This window comes from Erpetoichthys calabaricus, chromosome 5 (assembly GCF_900747795.2).
Source record: "Erpetoichthys calabaricus chromosome 5, fErpCal1.3, whole genome shotgun sequence".
Lineage (NCBI taxonomy): Eukaryota > Metazoa > Chordata > Cladistia > Polypteriformes > Polypteridae > Erpetoichthys > Erpetoichthys calabaricus.
The window spans coordinates 36072117-36085956 of record NC_041398.2 but is presented as its reverse complement, the minus strand read 5'-3'; the positions used below and the strand labels follow the sequence as shown (position 1 = coordinate 36085956).

The 13840-nt window shown below is 36.7% G+C and overlaps 1 protein-coding gene across 5 annotated transcripts in view; it reads left to right on the top strand.

Moving 5' to 3' along the window:
* slc4a11 (solute carrier family 4 member 11) overlaps positions 1 to 13840 on the top strand; it is a 221203-nt gene that overhangs the window by 171384 nt on the left and 35979 nt on the right. For 4 of the 5 annotated variants that reach the window (XM_051928227.1, XM_051928229.1, XM_051928230.1 and 1 more), the window contains 2 exons: positions 909 to 1034; positions 8081 to 8194. In XM_051928227.1, coding sequence (XP_051784187.1) covers positions 909 to 1034; positions 8081 to 8194 — 240 coding nt within the window. The remainder of the gene's footprint in view (positions 1 to 908; positions 1035 to 8080; positions 8195 to 13840) is intronic. The other variant, XM_051928228.1, reaches the window with a different exon arrangement.

The following is a 13840-nucleotide window of genomic DNA, read 5'->3' as shown; positions in this document are numbered from 1 at the left end:
TTCTAGTAAAAGAGTTGTGCTCGTTCAGAGTACTGTTATAGACCAGGCATTATGAATTCATTTACCTCTCCCCACTGGCTTGACTAAACTGACTTACCTTCATAACACTGGTTTTGATTTATAAAGCTATTAATTTCACCACTCCAGATTGCCATCATCATTGCTTGCCTCATACAAGCTAGCCAAATACCCAAGATCCTCTGAAACTAGTCATTTCATATTTCTAAAAGCTTGCTATTTAACACTTCTCCAAACTTTATTTAGTGGTATGGTTCATCCTGTCTAGAGCGCAATCTGTAGATTTGTTAGTGAAACTCATTCTGTATATATGTTTAAATCAGAATATCAGCTATAATCATCTGCACTGATCCTATTTCTACTGTATTATTTGCTTATTTTGTCACACAAGTACTATAGACTTAAAGTTTATCTTTACTTAAGTAAACCCTTTTACATTTTGTTCTTTGCAGTTTCTCATGGATTGAATGATCTTGTATGTTATTTTGCTAGTTTGACTTGTACTCTTGCTTCCTCTGTCTTTTGATGGTATTCTTCTTTATGGGTACAATATGTAATAAAAATTGGTTAAGTGTCCTCTTTTCATTGAAGGACATTAGGCATTATTTTGTTTACGAAGGGACAAGGATTTTATTTTTGTATGTGCAATTTGGACACTTTTCCTGGGTTATAGTTAAGAACTCTCTCGGAAAGCCTACTAACATACATGGGATGCCTTGAACAGGGTTTACTTTTCTAGTAAAGTGTAACTAGCAGTATCTTAACTGTCAATTGTAATTGTTATGCCTATTACTGTATATATTACCATGTACTATGGTGATAAATCATAGCAAAGTTTGTTTAAGCTGTGCTGTTTGTGAAGTATTGACAAAAGTCCATGTACTCTTCAGGAATTACTGGAAGCAACAAGAGCATTTCCAAATATATCACAACAGCCATCTTTCTGTACTTTGCTTGCCTACTACCTGCACTCGCTTTTGGTTCCCTCAATGATGAGACCACTGAAGGTGAAATTGGTAGGTCTAACTTATCTTTATATCACTATTAGGACATATACTAGTCTACCCCTTCTTAAGAACTGCATTTTAGGGGTGCAAGGATTTAATCGTCCCATCAGGCCATCACAGAAAAGTGTAAAATACTAATAAAAAGCTACAGTGAAAAACTGCATTTAAAGCTGTAACAGCATTTATTCCACGATATGTGTGCTGTAAAACTTAGGCAATGAGTATTAACTTCGTTAGGAGTTATTTTATCCCCCTTTTAAGTGTGAATATTTTTCAGTTCTACCAGATTTGCTAACCAACTGCTTTACTGTTCAACTGATAAATATAAATAATATAAGTACTCACCCACAATGATTATCTAGTACACCAAAAAGCTTAAAATGGAGCAGAAATTTGAACACTGTAACTAATAAACTGCCTTATAATAGGCCAATTGTATTTCAAGCAGTAGATAGATAGATAGATAGATAGATAGATAGATAGATAGATAGATAGATAGATAGATAGATAGATAGATAGATAGATAGATACATACATACATACATACATACATACATACATACATACATACTTTATTAATCCCTAAGGGGAAATTCACATACTCCAGCATCGGCTTATTGATAAAAACAATATTAATTAAAGAGTGATAAAAATGCAGTGCAAGGTTGAGAGTGCGAGGCAGGTATAACAGTCAATAACTTTGAATAATGTTAACGTTTACCCCCACCCCCGGGTGGAATTGAAGAGTCACATAGTGTGGGGGAGGAACGATCGCCTCAGTCCGTCAGTGGAGCAGGACATTGACAGCAGTCTGTCGTTGAAGCTGCTCCTCTGTCTGGAGATGATCCTGTTTAGTGGATTCTCCATTATTGACAGGAGCCTGCTCAGCGCCTGCCGCTCTGCCATGGATGTCAAACTGTACAATAGAGCCTGCCTTCCTCACCAGTTTGTCCAGGCATGAGGCGTCCCTCTTCTTTATGCTGCTTACCCAGCACACCACCATGTAGAAAAAGGAGACCATTATGAAACAAGGATAACACTTTATTAACTTTCCTTTACTTGTAGCCCTTAGCAATCTAAAAACATTTTACAAATTATTTGTTAACTAATCAATCAATTTAATTAATCAATTAGAGTATAAATTCTGCTGGTATTGCTGGTATAAACCAGTAAACTGAACGTCCATTCAGGGAAATCTCTCGACAGTTGTTTGTTGAGAGAATTTACTCAAGCTGAATATCTGAGGTTGCAGAACATTTCATAAATATTTAATATAAAGTTTATAAAATTACAGCACAGATCATCAATCTATCTATCTATCTATCTATCAAAATCATTGCACAATGAAATGATTGTACTGCATATTAAAGCTAAGTTGCATTTGCAATTTTTAAACCAAATGCTTATATGTAACTAAAAAATTCCTAATCTTTAACTTACCATTTATGATGTGTGCTAAATAAGCATTCTGCAATAACATAATATCTCAAAAATTGTAACTAACAGTAATACTATAAAAATACATTACATTGACTTAGCTAAAGGCTATTGTGTTCAATAAATGTAGTTGTTTCTCTTTGTTAATGTAAATTTGTTTCGGTCAAAAATAATGTTCAAGCAAAAGATTTAACACTGTACCAAATTAATCCTAACAAGTTTTGCTTTGTTAAGAGCTAACAACAAAAATGGCTTCATGTTTTCTGGATGACTCTTGTTGCATTAAAAAGACTGCATGCAGCTGCCAAACTGAACTTCCATCTTAACGTATTACAAAGGTTTAGTGGATTCTGCAATGGACAGGTGTCATCTCCACTACACTTCTCACCTGCATTGTCCCCAGGGTTGCCCAGGTAGTTTTCTGGCCCACTGTGGCTCTGAATTGGACTAAAAGAATTAGAGAAATGTTAATTTACATTTATTCATGTTTTATCATATGACCAAAACACCGTTCAGCCACAACAGTAAAACCACTGACAGGTGAAGTGAATAACATTGATTACCTTGTTTCAATGGCACCTGCCAAAGGGATGGGATATATTAGGCAGCAATGAACAGTCAGTCAGAACAGTCAGAAAAATAGGCAAGCATAAGGGGTCTGAGTGACTTTGTACAAGGAAGAAACTGTGATGGCTAGCCGACTAGACTGTAGAATTGTTCCTAGTATGCAGTGGTTTGTACCTACCAAAAGTGGTCCAAGGAAGGACAACTGGTGAAGCAGAGACAGGGTCATGGGTGCCTAAGGTTCATTGATGTGCCTAGGGAGTAAAGTGTAGCCTATCTAGTCTGATCCCACAGAAGCCCTACTGTAGCACAAATTGCTGAAAAATGTAATGCTGGCCATGAGAGAAAGGTGTCCAAAAACATTGCATTGCAGCTTGCTGTGTAGCCTTAGACTGCTCATGATGACCCCTGTCCACTACATACAATGGGCATGTGAACATCAGAAATTCATCAGACCATGGAGCAATGGAAGAAAGTAGCCTGGTCTGATGAATCACATATTCTTTTAGAGTATGTGAATGGCCAGGCGCGTGTGCATTGTTCATCTTGGGAGGAGATTGCAGCAAGATGCACTGTGGGAAGAAGGCAAGCCGGTAGAGGCAGTGTGATGCTTTGGGCAATGTTCTGCTGAGAAACGTTGGATCCTGGCACTAATCTGAATGTTACTTTGACTCGTATCACCTACCTAAAGATTGATACAGACAATGTACACACCTTCATAGAAATGTTTTTTCCTGATGGCAGTGGCATCTTTTAGACGGGTAATGTGCCCTGCCACACTGCAAAAGTTGTTCAGGAATGGTTCGAGGAACATGTCAAAGAGTTTCAGGGTGTTTACTTGGCCTTAATTCCCCAGATCTCAATCCAGTTAAGCATCTGGGGGTGGGGGGGGGGGGGGGGCGGGGGGGGGGGGGCGGGGGGGGGGGGGGGGGGGACACCTTTTTTGGAGGTCTTGTGGTGTCCATGCCTTGATGGGTCAGAGCAATTTTGATGGTACGAGTGGGATCTACACAATATTAGGCAGGTGCCTTTAATGTTGTGGCTAATCAGCGTAGTTGTATTTGTTAAATATGTATGTCACTAGAGGAATTATAACAATTATAAATAAGATTTAAAAAGGTATAAAAAATACCTAATGTTACTTTACATTTTTTATACAGATTTATTTTCAGTATTTTAAATGCTATTAGAAATTTTATTGTATGTTTAGATATTGTCTAAATATATCAAAAGTATCTGATTTTAAATTGAAAAACAGAAAATCTCATGACCACTGTATTGAACGTAGTCATGACCTTTACGTTATCATAAACCAAGGCCAATTTTGTTTTTCATAGTATACTGGCCAGATGGTGTAATTCCCAGGAAGGTTGCAACACAAAAACAATAAACAATGTTGCAGACCTTTATAGTTGCAGTGATAACATGATAGCATGAGTTGAGAAAAAGCAGAATGTTAGATCAATAGCTGTAATCACTCATGTATAAGAGACAGACTAGGTTCTAAGGCATTTATTGCAGTTTAAGTTGTTATAAATGAGCTTTTTATTGACGTACCATAAAAATTATCTTCACTTTTGGTATCATTATAGTATCATATCATAATAGGACGAAAAGACCAGGCAGAAGCTATGTGTCACAAGTAATGTAATTTATGTAATTTAAAATGTTGTTACAAATTAGTGGTCAGTTAAATAGTATATACTGTATTTATATGTTCTTAATATGAACTATCAGGAAATACAGACAGTGTTGGGGTCCCAATAAAGTATAGGAACAGCAATGATGAGGTAAACAAAAACTGAGAGTTTTTGGATACTTTTTGAAAATTAATTTATATTGCTCAGTAATTGGATAGAAACATTCAGAGCTGGAGAATCTATACATTACAAACATTATCTTCCCCATACAGTGTAGGTCAATGTCATTGTACACTCTTAAAAATAATTGTTCTTTATCAGCATTTTGTGTTACTGGGTTGTGTGGTTCCTCGTAGAACTATTCCTTGACACAGCACCATTTCTTTCTGAAAAGGGTTCTTTGCATGTCAAGTTAACTCTTTGTGCTTTGAAAAACTTCCTAATATACAGAAAAACACCTGAAATCTTGAACACATAGTAGACTACCTAGTATGAGAGTAGCAAATAAGAAAACTTGGACTTAGCCTTAGCTACAACATATACAGCAAGAGTCCTTGTAAAATCATGAGCCATTGGTATTTTACAGATCTGTTATCATCTGTTCATGGTTGTGTACTGTATGGAGTCTGTTACACATCTAATAAATAAAGGTTCTTTTTAGAATCTTTATGTGGATGGGTCTTTTGGGAAGGAAAAATGGTTCCCCTCTGGCATTGCTCAGAACAACTACTTTGGCACATTTATGTTTAAGAGTGTAGGTCAGTCACTGAGGAAGCCATTGTCAAATATAAACAACTTTTTTTAAGGCAGATTATGAAATAAGACAAAGTTTATTTTGACAGTGCTAATTTTTAAAAGAATTACCGTACATAAATGCTTTTTCTTTATAAAATCTACAACTTACAGTTTGTGTCTGTCATTTACAGCTTGAGCCAGAGTTGCCTGGAATAGGGCATGGTTTGCTTTGCTAATATTTAATGTAATATTAAATGCTATATAATATTTACTTAAAGTTACACACATTTTTGCAGGACAATGTTTTTAAATAGTCATTTTTAACTACATGAGATATACAGCAATGCATGTCATAAAATATATTATAAGCCCTATTGATATGACAAAAAATGCAAGATGAGAATACTACATAGATTGTAGAACCTGCATAATTCATTTTAGGATTACTGGTAACTACAGCCCATCCCATCATCCTGGGAACAGGGTAAAATCCTGAACAATGTGCCAGCTCATCACCCCAAGGTACACTTAACATGCGCACACCCGTACTTCCTCACTCTAAGGCTAGTTTAGGATTGGCAATTAACTTATCTAACACAACGTTAGGAATATTAGAGAAAAACCTACAGAGACATGAGGAGAATGTGAAAGCACCACACACACAGCGTTGCATTCATGAGATATCAGTGATGACTTCTGTGCCACACAAACACATTGGATAGGTTACTTACATGAAGCATTTCTGGCAGAGGTGTTCCGGAAAACGGTATCTAGAAGACGAATCAACATGGCACTGTTCTGGAAATGCAAAGTGGTACGTGATGATGGAAAAGCGTTTTGTGTAAAAGTAGAGATAACAAAGAAAATGGATATGCATTGAATGGGTGGTGTAAAAGAAATGTTGTCTACTTTAATAGAAAATTATAAGTGCAATAAAGAAATGTATTTTGGATGTTCAGGGAAACATTGAATAAATGATTGAAAAAAAATCTCAATGGAAGGAGTACTAAAGGAAAAGTGAGGAAAAAGTGTAAGACTATAAAAGATTTGGAAAGAACTTCCCAAATATAGGAAACAACAAATGATTTAAATAATATTAACATCATGTACTTGGAATGAATTTGAAAAAGTAAATACTTTTCTGTTGACCCATTCTCTGAACCTGTTTAATCCAATACAGGGTCATGGGAGATTGCATTCTGTCCTGAAAGCATCAGCCACAAGGCATTACCTGGGAAAGTAGAAAATACACTGCAGCACACTAACAAATTCAAGCATTCATTATGATTGGCAAAAGGAATAAAGAAATTAGTTTAAGCATTTGATCTCCCAAGAACAATATCCTTGGTATTATAGATAGCATATATTAAGCTGTTCTGTTTTGTATTTTAAGATGATTTAAAAGAATCAACCAGAAATGATAGAAGTAATTTTTGCTTTTGTTCAAAAAATGATACTATTGGTTAGACCCACTTTTTTGATCCTGAAGCCTTGTGTAATCAATTGTAATTGCCCATACTTCCTGTCATTGTATATTGTATAAAATAGAAATGAAAACAAACTAAAAAAACATAGGCCCAGAGCCACATCACTGTCTATATTTTGCATGAATAAGAGGTTTCAGAGAGTAAGGAAAATTGCTGATAATGTAAATGCATATTGGCTTCCTGTGTTCAATGTAACAGAGAAAGGGCTAATTTTAGCTATGTGGGGTTATTTAATCTTTTAATACCAAAACGGTTAAGAGGAAGAAGCCATCCACTACCTGGTAATGTCCCCCATTTCCCCATTACTTTCTAGAACTACCAAGAATAAAAAAATTTCAAGGACCGACTAATTCCATGTACTTGGCTAATCTTCTGCAGCTCTGAAAACTGACAGTTTTGTTTAGTACACATGGGCCAGTAAAGCTATCACAGCTAGGTCCAATGTACATTTTAAACAAAATAAAAAATAAAGGTTAAAATAAATAATAAAAATATAGTCTTAAGTTTAAAATAAAATTGTTTGTCACTCAATGAATTGAATAATTCAACACGGTGGCGCAGTGGGTAGCGCTGCTGCCTCGCAGTTGGGAGACCTGGGGACCTGGGTTCGCTTCCCGGGTCCTCCCTGTGTGGAGTTTGCATGTTCTCCCCCGTGTCTGCATGGGTTTCCTCCAGGTACTTCCGGTTTCCTCCCACAGTCCAAAGACATGCAGGTTAGGTTGATTGGCGATTCTAAATTGGCCCTAGTGTGTGCTTGGTGTTTGTGTGTGTTCTGCGGTGGGTTGGCACCCTGCCCAGGATTGGTTCCTGCCGTGTGCCCTGTGTTGGCTCGGATTGGCTCCAGCAGACCCCCGTGACCCTGTGTTTGGATTCAGCGGGTTGGAAAATGGATGGATGGATAGTTCAGCAAAACACATTCCTTAGAATAGGAATGTTTCTGTCTCAGTTGGAGAGTCCTTGTTGTCGTGTTTTTATTTGATCTAATCTCAGTTACTTTAGATTCACTCGTTATGCTGTGTATGCTGCCTGCCATACTCAGTCTTGTTAAGCAATTATCCTAGACTAAATTTTGCTTATGAATCAGAAGGGTTTTAGTATAAATTCTTTATTGTACCGTGAAGCATTTCTGTAATATTTAACACACTTACTGTAGGTGTAAAGTGATTCATGATCTTTTCCTTTCTTTTCACAGATGTCCCAAAGACCATTTTTGGACAATGCATTGGTGGGGTGATTTACTCTCTCTTTTCTGGATGCCCCCTGGCAATTCCATTGACTACTGCTCCGTTGGCTCTGTTTACTAGTGGTAATTGTTTTTCCATTTCTTTTAGTGTGTAGTTTATCATCATAATAATGTGTGGTTCATTTCCAACAAGGCAATCATAACATGCATCAGATAACATTGCTGCCCCAGTCTGATTTCCAGTTGGAGTGCCACCTTCATGGAATTTGTATGTTCTCCTTATGTTTATGTAGATTTTCAAATTGTTCCAGGCTTTCTTCTAAAGTTCCAAGACTTTGAGTTGGCTTTGTGTAAGTTCCCTGGGATTTAAAGTCATCCAGGCAAAATCCACTTCCTTCCAAAGTACTGTTGGCATAGACTCCAGCTTTCTGTGACCCAGATAAGCACAAGCAGGATAAGAAAACAGATTGATAGATTCTCATCACAGGACTTTTGTGATGCCTAAACTATATCTTTATACTGACAATAAATATATACAATAAAGTCCATGTGAGTTGGCTCAGAATGTACAGTACAAATCGCTGCTGTACAATTTCTGGTCAGTAGTCTATAATAGATTTTTGTTTGTTTCAGTTAACAAATTTATACATTGTATAAATCATATGAAAGCTGTCATTTCACATGCCATCATAACATAACAAAGCAAACTTCACCAGGAAAAAGTGGTTTCAGAGGACGAGTCAGAGGAAATCATAACTTACATCCATTTCACTATTATTGGGGGGCCAGAGCATATCCTGGCAGCAATGTGCACAAAACCTCATCCCATCCTGCATAGGGCAGCAATTAACAATACATGCATATTTTCAAGATATGAGAAAGGGGTTAGGAGGGGGACCCATAGAGAGAGCATGCAAACTTCACACATATGCCAACCAAGCATGGGATTCTAACCCAAAACACAGGATCTGTGAGGCAGCAAATCTTTGCTACTATAAAATCTCATTAGTTTACCCAAAACATGTTTCTTATTATCTATAACAGTGTTATGCAGACAGTTAAATCTTGTGATACAGTATGTCTACACAGATACTATCACAAGCACTTTTGATTTTCCTGAAGTAGCTGTTTTTTCAATAATAAATAAAAAATAAATAAACAAGGAGAAATTAACATAAAATTCAAATAATGTTTATTCCATATGAATAAACCGAAATCTAGTAAAAACTGGATTTGAAGAAAAATATTCTAGCTAAAATAGTAAAGGGTAATTCAGTGGCGTAGAGTAGTGGGGGCAACAGGGGCGGCCTGCCCCGGGCGGCACTTTTAGGGGGCGGCAAAATTTCACAATAAATAATAATAATATCTTGTAAAAATTTGAACCATACCTAAATAAGGGGGCGTCGGAATTTTCCTCCGCCCCGGGTGACTGACACCCACGCTACGCTACTGGGGTAATTCAACTGTTTTCAATGTATTGGTATTTTCATGATGCTTTATATTTGACTGTAAAATAAATCTAATTGTGAAACAGGTGGCATGGTGCAGTAGTGCTGTCTCACTGGTCCACAGGAAAAAGTTCTAACCCTGGCCCGTCACATCTCCAAGTGCTCCAGCTTCCTTCTATATCCCAAAGATGTGAATATTAGGGCAATTGGTACCCTTCAGTTTTCCCAGGATAAGTGAGTGCAAGTGCATGTGTTAAGTGTAGTCTGCATAGCAAAATCCCAAGTAATAAATGAACTCTTCCAGTGTTTTAGTAACCCTTAAAGTGAGTATAGGGATAGAATGTTATCATTTATACACTTAATTAAATACTGTCAGTTTTGCTGTGTCCAACAAACTTTTTTCTTAATTTGTGTTCAAAGCTAAATGAGTAGTGTTTGGGTTCAGAAAAATGGATAGGTGGATGAAATGGTGCATGAAAAGCAAAGCATAAAGACTGCCTGATTGCACCTACCTCTTTATTAAGTTTCAGTTTACCCCGAAATACACTTCAGTTTTTCTAGCAGACAAAAAAATTTCACTTAAAACATGCCTTTCACTGCTAGTTCTCTTCTTCCCCTTTCACATAATTAAATAAATAATAATTATATAATCAATCATTCAAGCAAGCAAGCAATACAGATGGTACTCTAGCCTGCCTTGACAAAAATGTACTGTAATTGAGAGTCTTATAAATAAATGTTGGTAAACAATCAAATTGGCTTAAAATAATTAGGGACCTCATTGAAAGCTGGGTATTCTTTTTTAAATAATTCACTTGCTGTATGAAAAGAAATGTATATACTATGCATAGCTTTTTTTGCCTCATTAAACAATTTCTATGCCCACTTCAATGATCAAACATTTCACACTATGCACTGAGATGTTAAACCATCACCTGTAGCACATACTATATGTACTGTATCAATGTTTTGTAACCTCAGCAGCATCACATGGTGGCCAGTTTCAGAAGTTACTGACTGAACCTTTCAGAGTGACCAACATCACGTAGCACCTATATGACTATTTAATATTTACAGTTAGGTCCATAAATATTTGGACAGAGACAACATGTTTTCTAAGTTTGGTTCTGTACATTACCACAATAAATTTTAAATGAAACAACTCAGATGCAGTTGAAGTGCAGACTTTCAGCTTTAATTCAGTGGGGAGAACAAAACGATTGCATAAAAATGTGAGGTAACTAAAGCATTTTTTTTAACACAATCCCTTCATTTCAAGGGCTCAAAAGTAATTGGACAATTGACTCAAAGGCTATTTCATGGGCAGGTGTGGGCAAGTCCATCGTTATGTTATTATCAATTAAGCAGATAAAAGGCCTGGAGTTGATCTGAGGTGTGGTGCTTGCATGTGGAAGATTTTGCTGTGAACAGACAACATGCGGTCAACGGAGCTCTCCATGCAGGTGAAAGAAGCCATCCTTAAGCTGCGAAAACAGAAAAAACCCATCCGAGAAATTGCTCCAATATTACGAGTGGCAAAATCTACAGTTTGGTACATCCTGAGAAAGAAAGCAAGCACTGGTGAACTCAGCAACGCAAAAAGACCTGGACGTCCACGGAAGACAACAGTGGTGGATGATCGCAGAATCATTTCCATGGTGAAGAGAAACCCCTTCACAACAGCCAACCAAGTGAACAACACTCTCCGGGGGGTAAGTGTATCGATATCCAAGTCTACCATAAAGAGAAGACTGCATGAAAGTAAATACAGAGGGTGCACTGCAAGGTACAAGCCACTCATAAGCCTCAAGAATAGAAAGGCTAGATTGGACTTTGCTAAAGAACATCTAAAAAAGACTGCACAGTTCTGGAAAAACATTCTTTGGACAGATGAAACCAAGATCAACCTCTACCAGAATGATGGCAAGAAAAAAGTATGGAGAAGGCGTGGAACAGCTCATTATCCAAAGCATACCACATCATCTGTAAAACACGGTGGAGGCAGTGTGATGGCTTGGGTGTGCATGGCTGCCAGTGGCACTGGGACACTAGTGTTTATTGATGATGTGACACAGGACAGAAGCAGTCGAATGAATTCTGAGGTGTTCAGAGACATACTGTCTGCTCAAATCCAGCTAAATGCAGTCAAATTGATTGGGCGGCGTTTCATAATACAGATGGACATTGACCCAAAACATACAGCCAAAGCAACCCATGAGTTTATTAAAGCAAAGAAGTGGAAAATTCTTGAATGGCCAAGTCAGTCACCTGATCTTAACCCAAATGAGCATGCATTTCACTTGTGAAGACTAAACCTCAGACAGAAAGGCCCACAAACAAACAGCAACTGAAAGCCACTGCAGTAAAGGCCTGGCAGAGCATTAAAAAGGAGGAAACCCAGCATCTGGTGATGTCCATGAGTTCAAGACTTCAGGCTGTCATTGCCAGCAAAGGGTTTTCAACCAAGTATTAGAAATGAACATTTTATTTCCAGTTATTTAATTTGTCCAATTACATTTGAGCCCCTGAAATGAAGGGATTGTGTTAAAAAATGCTTTAGTTGCCTCACATTTTTTATGCAATCGTTTTGTTCACCCCCACTGAATTAAAGCTGAGAGTCTGCACTTCAACTGCATCTGAGTTGTTTCATTTAAAATTCATTGTGGTAATGTACAGAACCAAAATTAGAAAAAAGTTGTCTCTGTCCAAATATTTATGGACCTAACTGTATTATTTCTTCTTTGAAAAAAAACATCCATTCTGTTAGATGTCAGAATGTTCTGTAAACTGAGTTTTATTGAGTATTATTGAAAGCATAACCACCGATTGGAAAAGTCATCGCTGATAAAGGAGTACTGGAAAATACTGAATAGAAAGGTCCTTTTATCAGACTAGATGGCCCAGCACTGACTCATCTGTGGATTGGCCAGCAGGAGGGAGGCAGCTTATTGGCCGAGGTCTCCAGGGCTCTGAAAAAATTTGTATCATCATATGTGATACTTCTGTATTTAGTGAGTGATAAAATCTATTCTTGAATTTTGCTTTGTAGCTTGCACTATTACTATTGTACTATTGTATTATATTCCTGAGGTGGCAATGATAGATTGGTAATCTAACTGTATGAAGAGGATTACTTGTGTTCTGTTTTCTATACTGTATTGTATTTACCCCATTTTTGACACCCATTGCACACCCAACTTTCCTGGAAAGGGTCCCTATGAATTGCCTTTCCCAAGATTTCTTGAGTTTTTTTTCCTCTTCATGGGTATTTCTTGGTAGTTTTTTCTTATCTTCTTAGAGAGTCAAGACTGGGGGACTGTCAACAAATAGGGCCCATTAAAGCCCATTGCAGCACTCTACAAGAATTATATTCTTGTAGTTTTACTAATTTAGCAAAACAATGATATGGAACTCTAGCAACACTAAGGATAAGAGGTAATGAGGCATATTTCTAACTCTACAGAATGAGAGAAGACATGAAGAGACTAATTAAAAAATAATAAGACTTAAAAGAAATGTTTAATGAGTAATTGAGTTAATTGAAAACCAAAAGACATAATGTTAATCCAAGATTAATATTGTAGACCTTTGAAATAATATATAGATGAGTACATTACTTTTATTTTAAGCTTTATTGTGCTAAAGTCTTAGGCACTTTAGATAGTTCACCTAAATGTTTATATTTAATGTTTTTTAATGTCTTCTGAATTAGTGTGTCAAAAAATAGCACATTTTAGAGTTCCAAACATTCCTTTTGGAAAAACTTGACGGTATAAAATATGATACATGAATGTCCTTAATGAAAGACGGTAATATTTCACTTTCCAGTTCAAAAACATGAGATCTTTGTAGGCATATAGCCCAGTTCTTCATAAAACAAAAATAACAAACGGGTGATTAAGATCAATGCCATAATGTGTAGATAGATAGATAGATAGATAGATAGATAGATAGATAGATAGATAGATAGATAGATAGATAGATAGATAGATAGATAGATAGATAGATAGATAGATAGATAGATAGAATCACCAACAGCCAAAATTTGCTCTGCAAATGCTTTATAGACACAAATAGAGATGTTTTTTTTGAAGAGGTTATTTGTAGAGGCTGTAAATTTGTAATTACATACATAAACCATCCTCTTCACCAGTGTTGTCAGATCCCATGTGCAATGAAGAATGCGATAATAATCTGTACTGGAAATCTGTGAATTAGTCTCTGAATTGAAGAAAATGCCAAATTAATGACTAAATTCTGTTTCAAATGGTCTATGCACAAAAACAGAATGCATTTCAAGGGCTTGTAGAGATTTACTTTT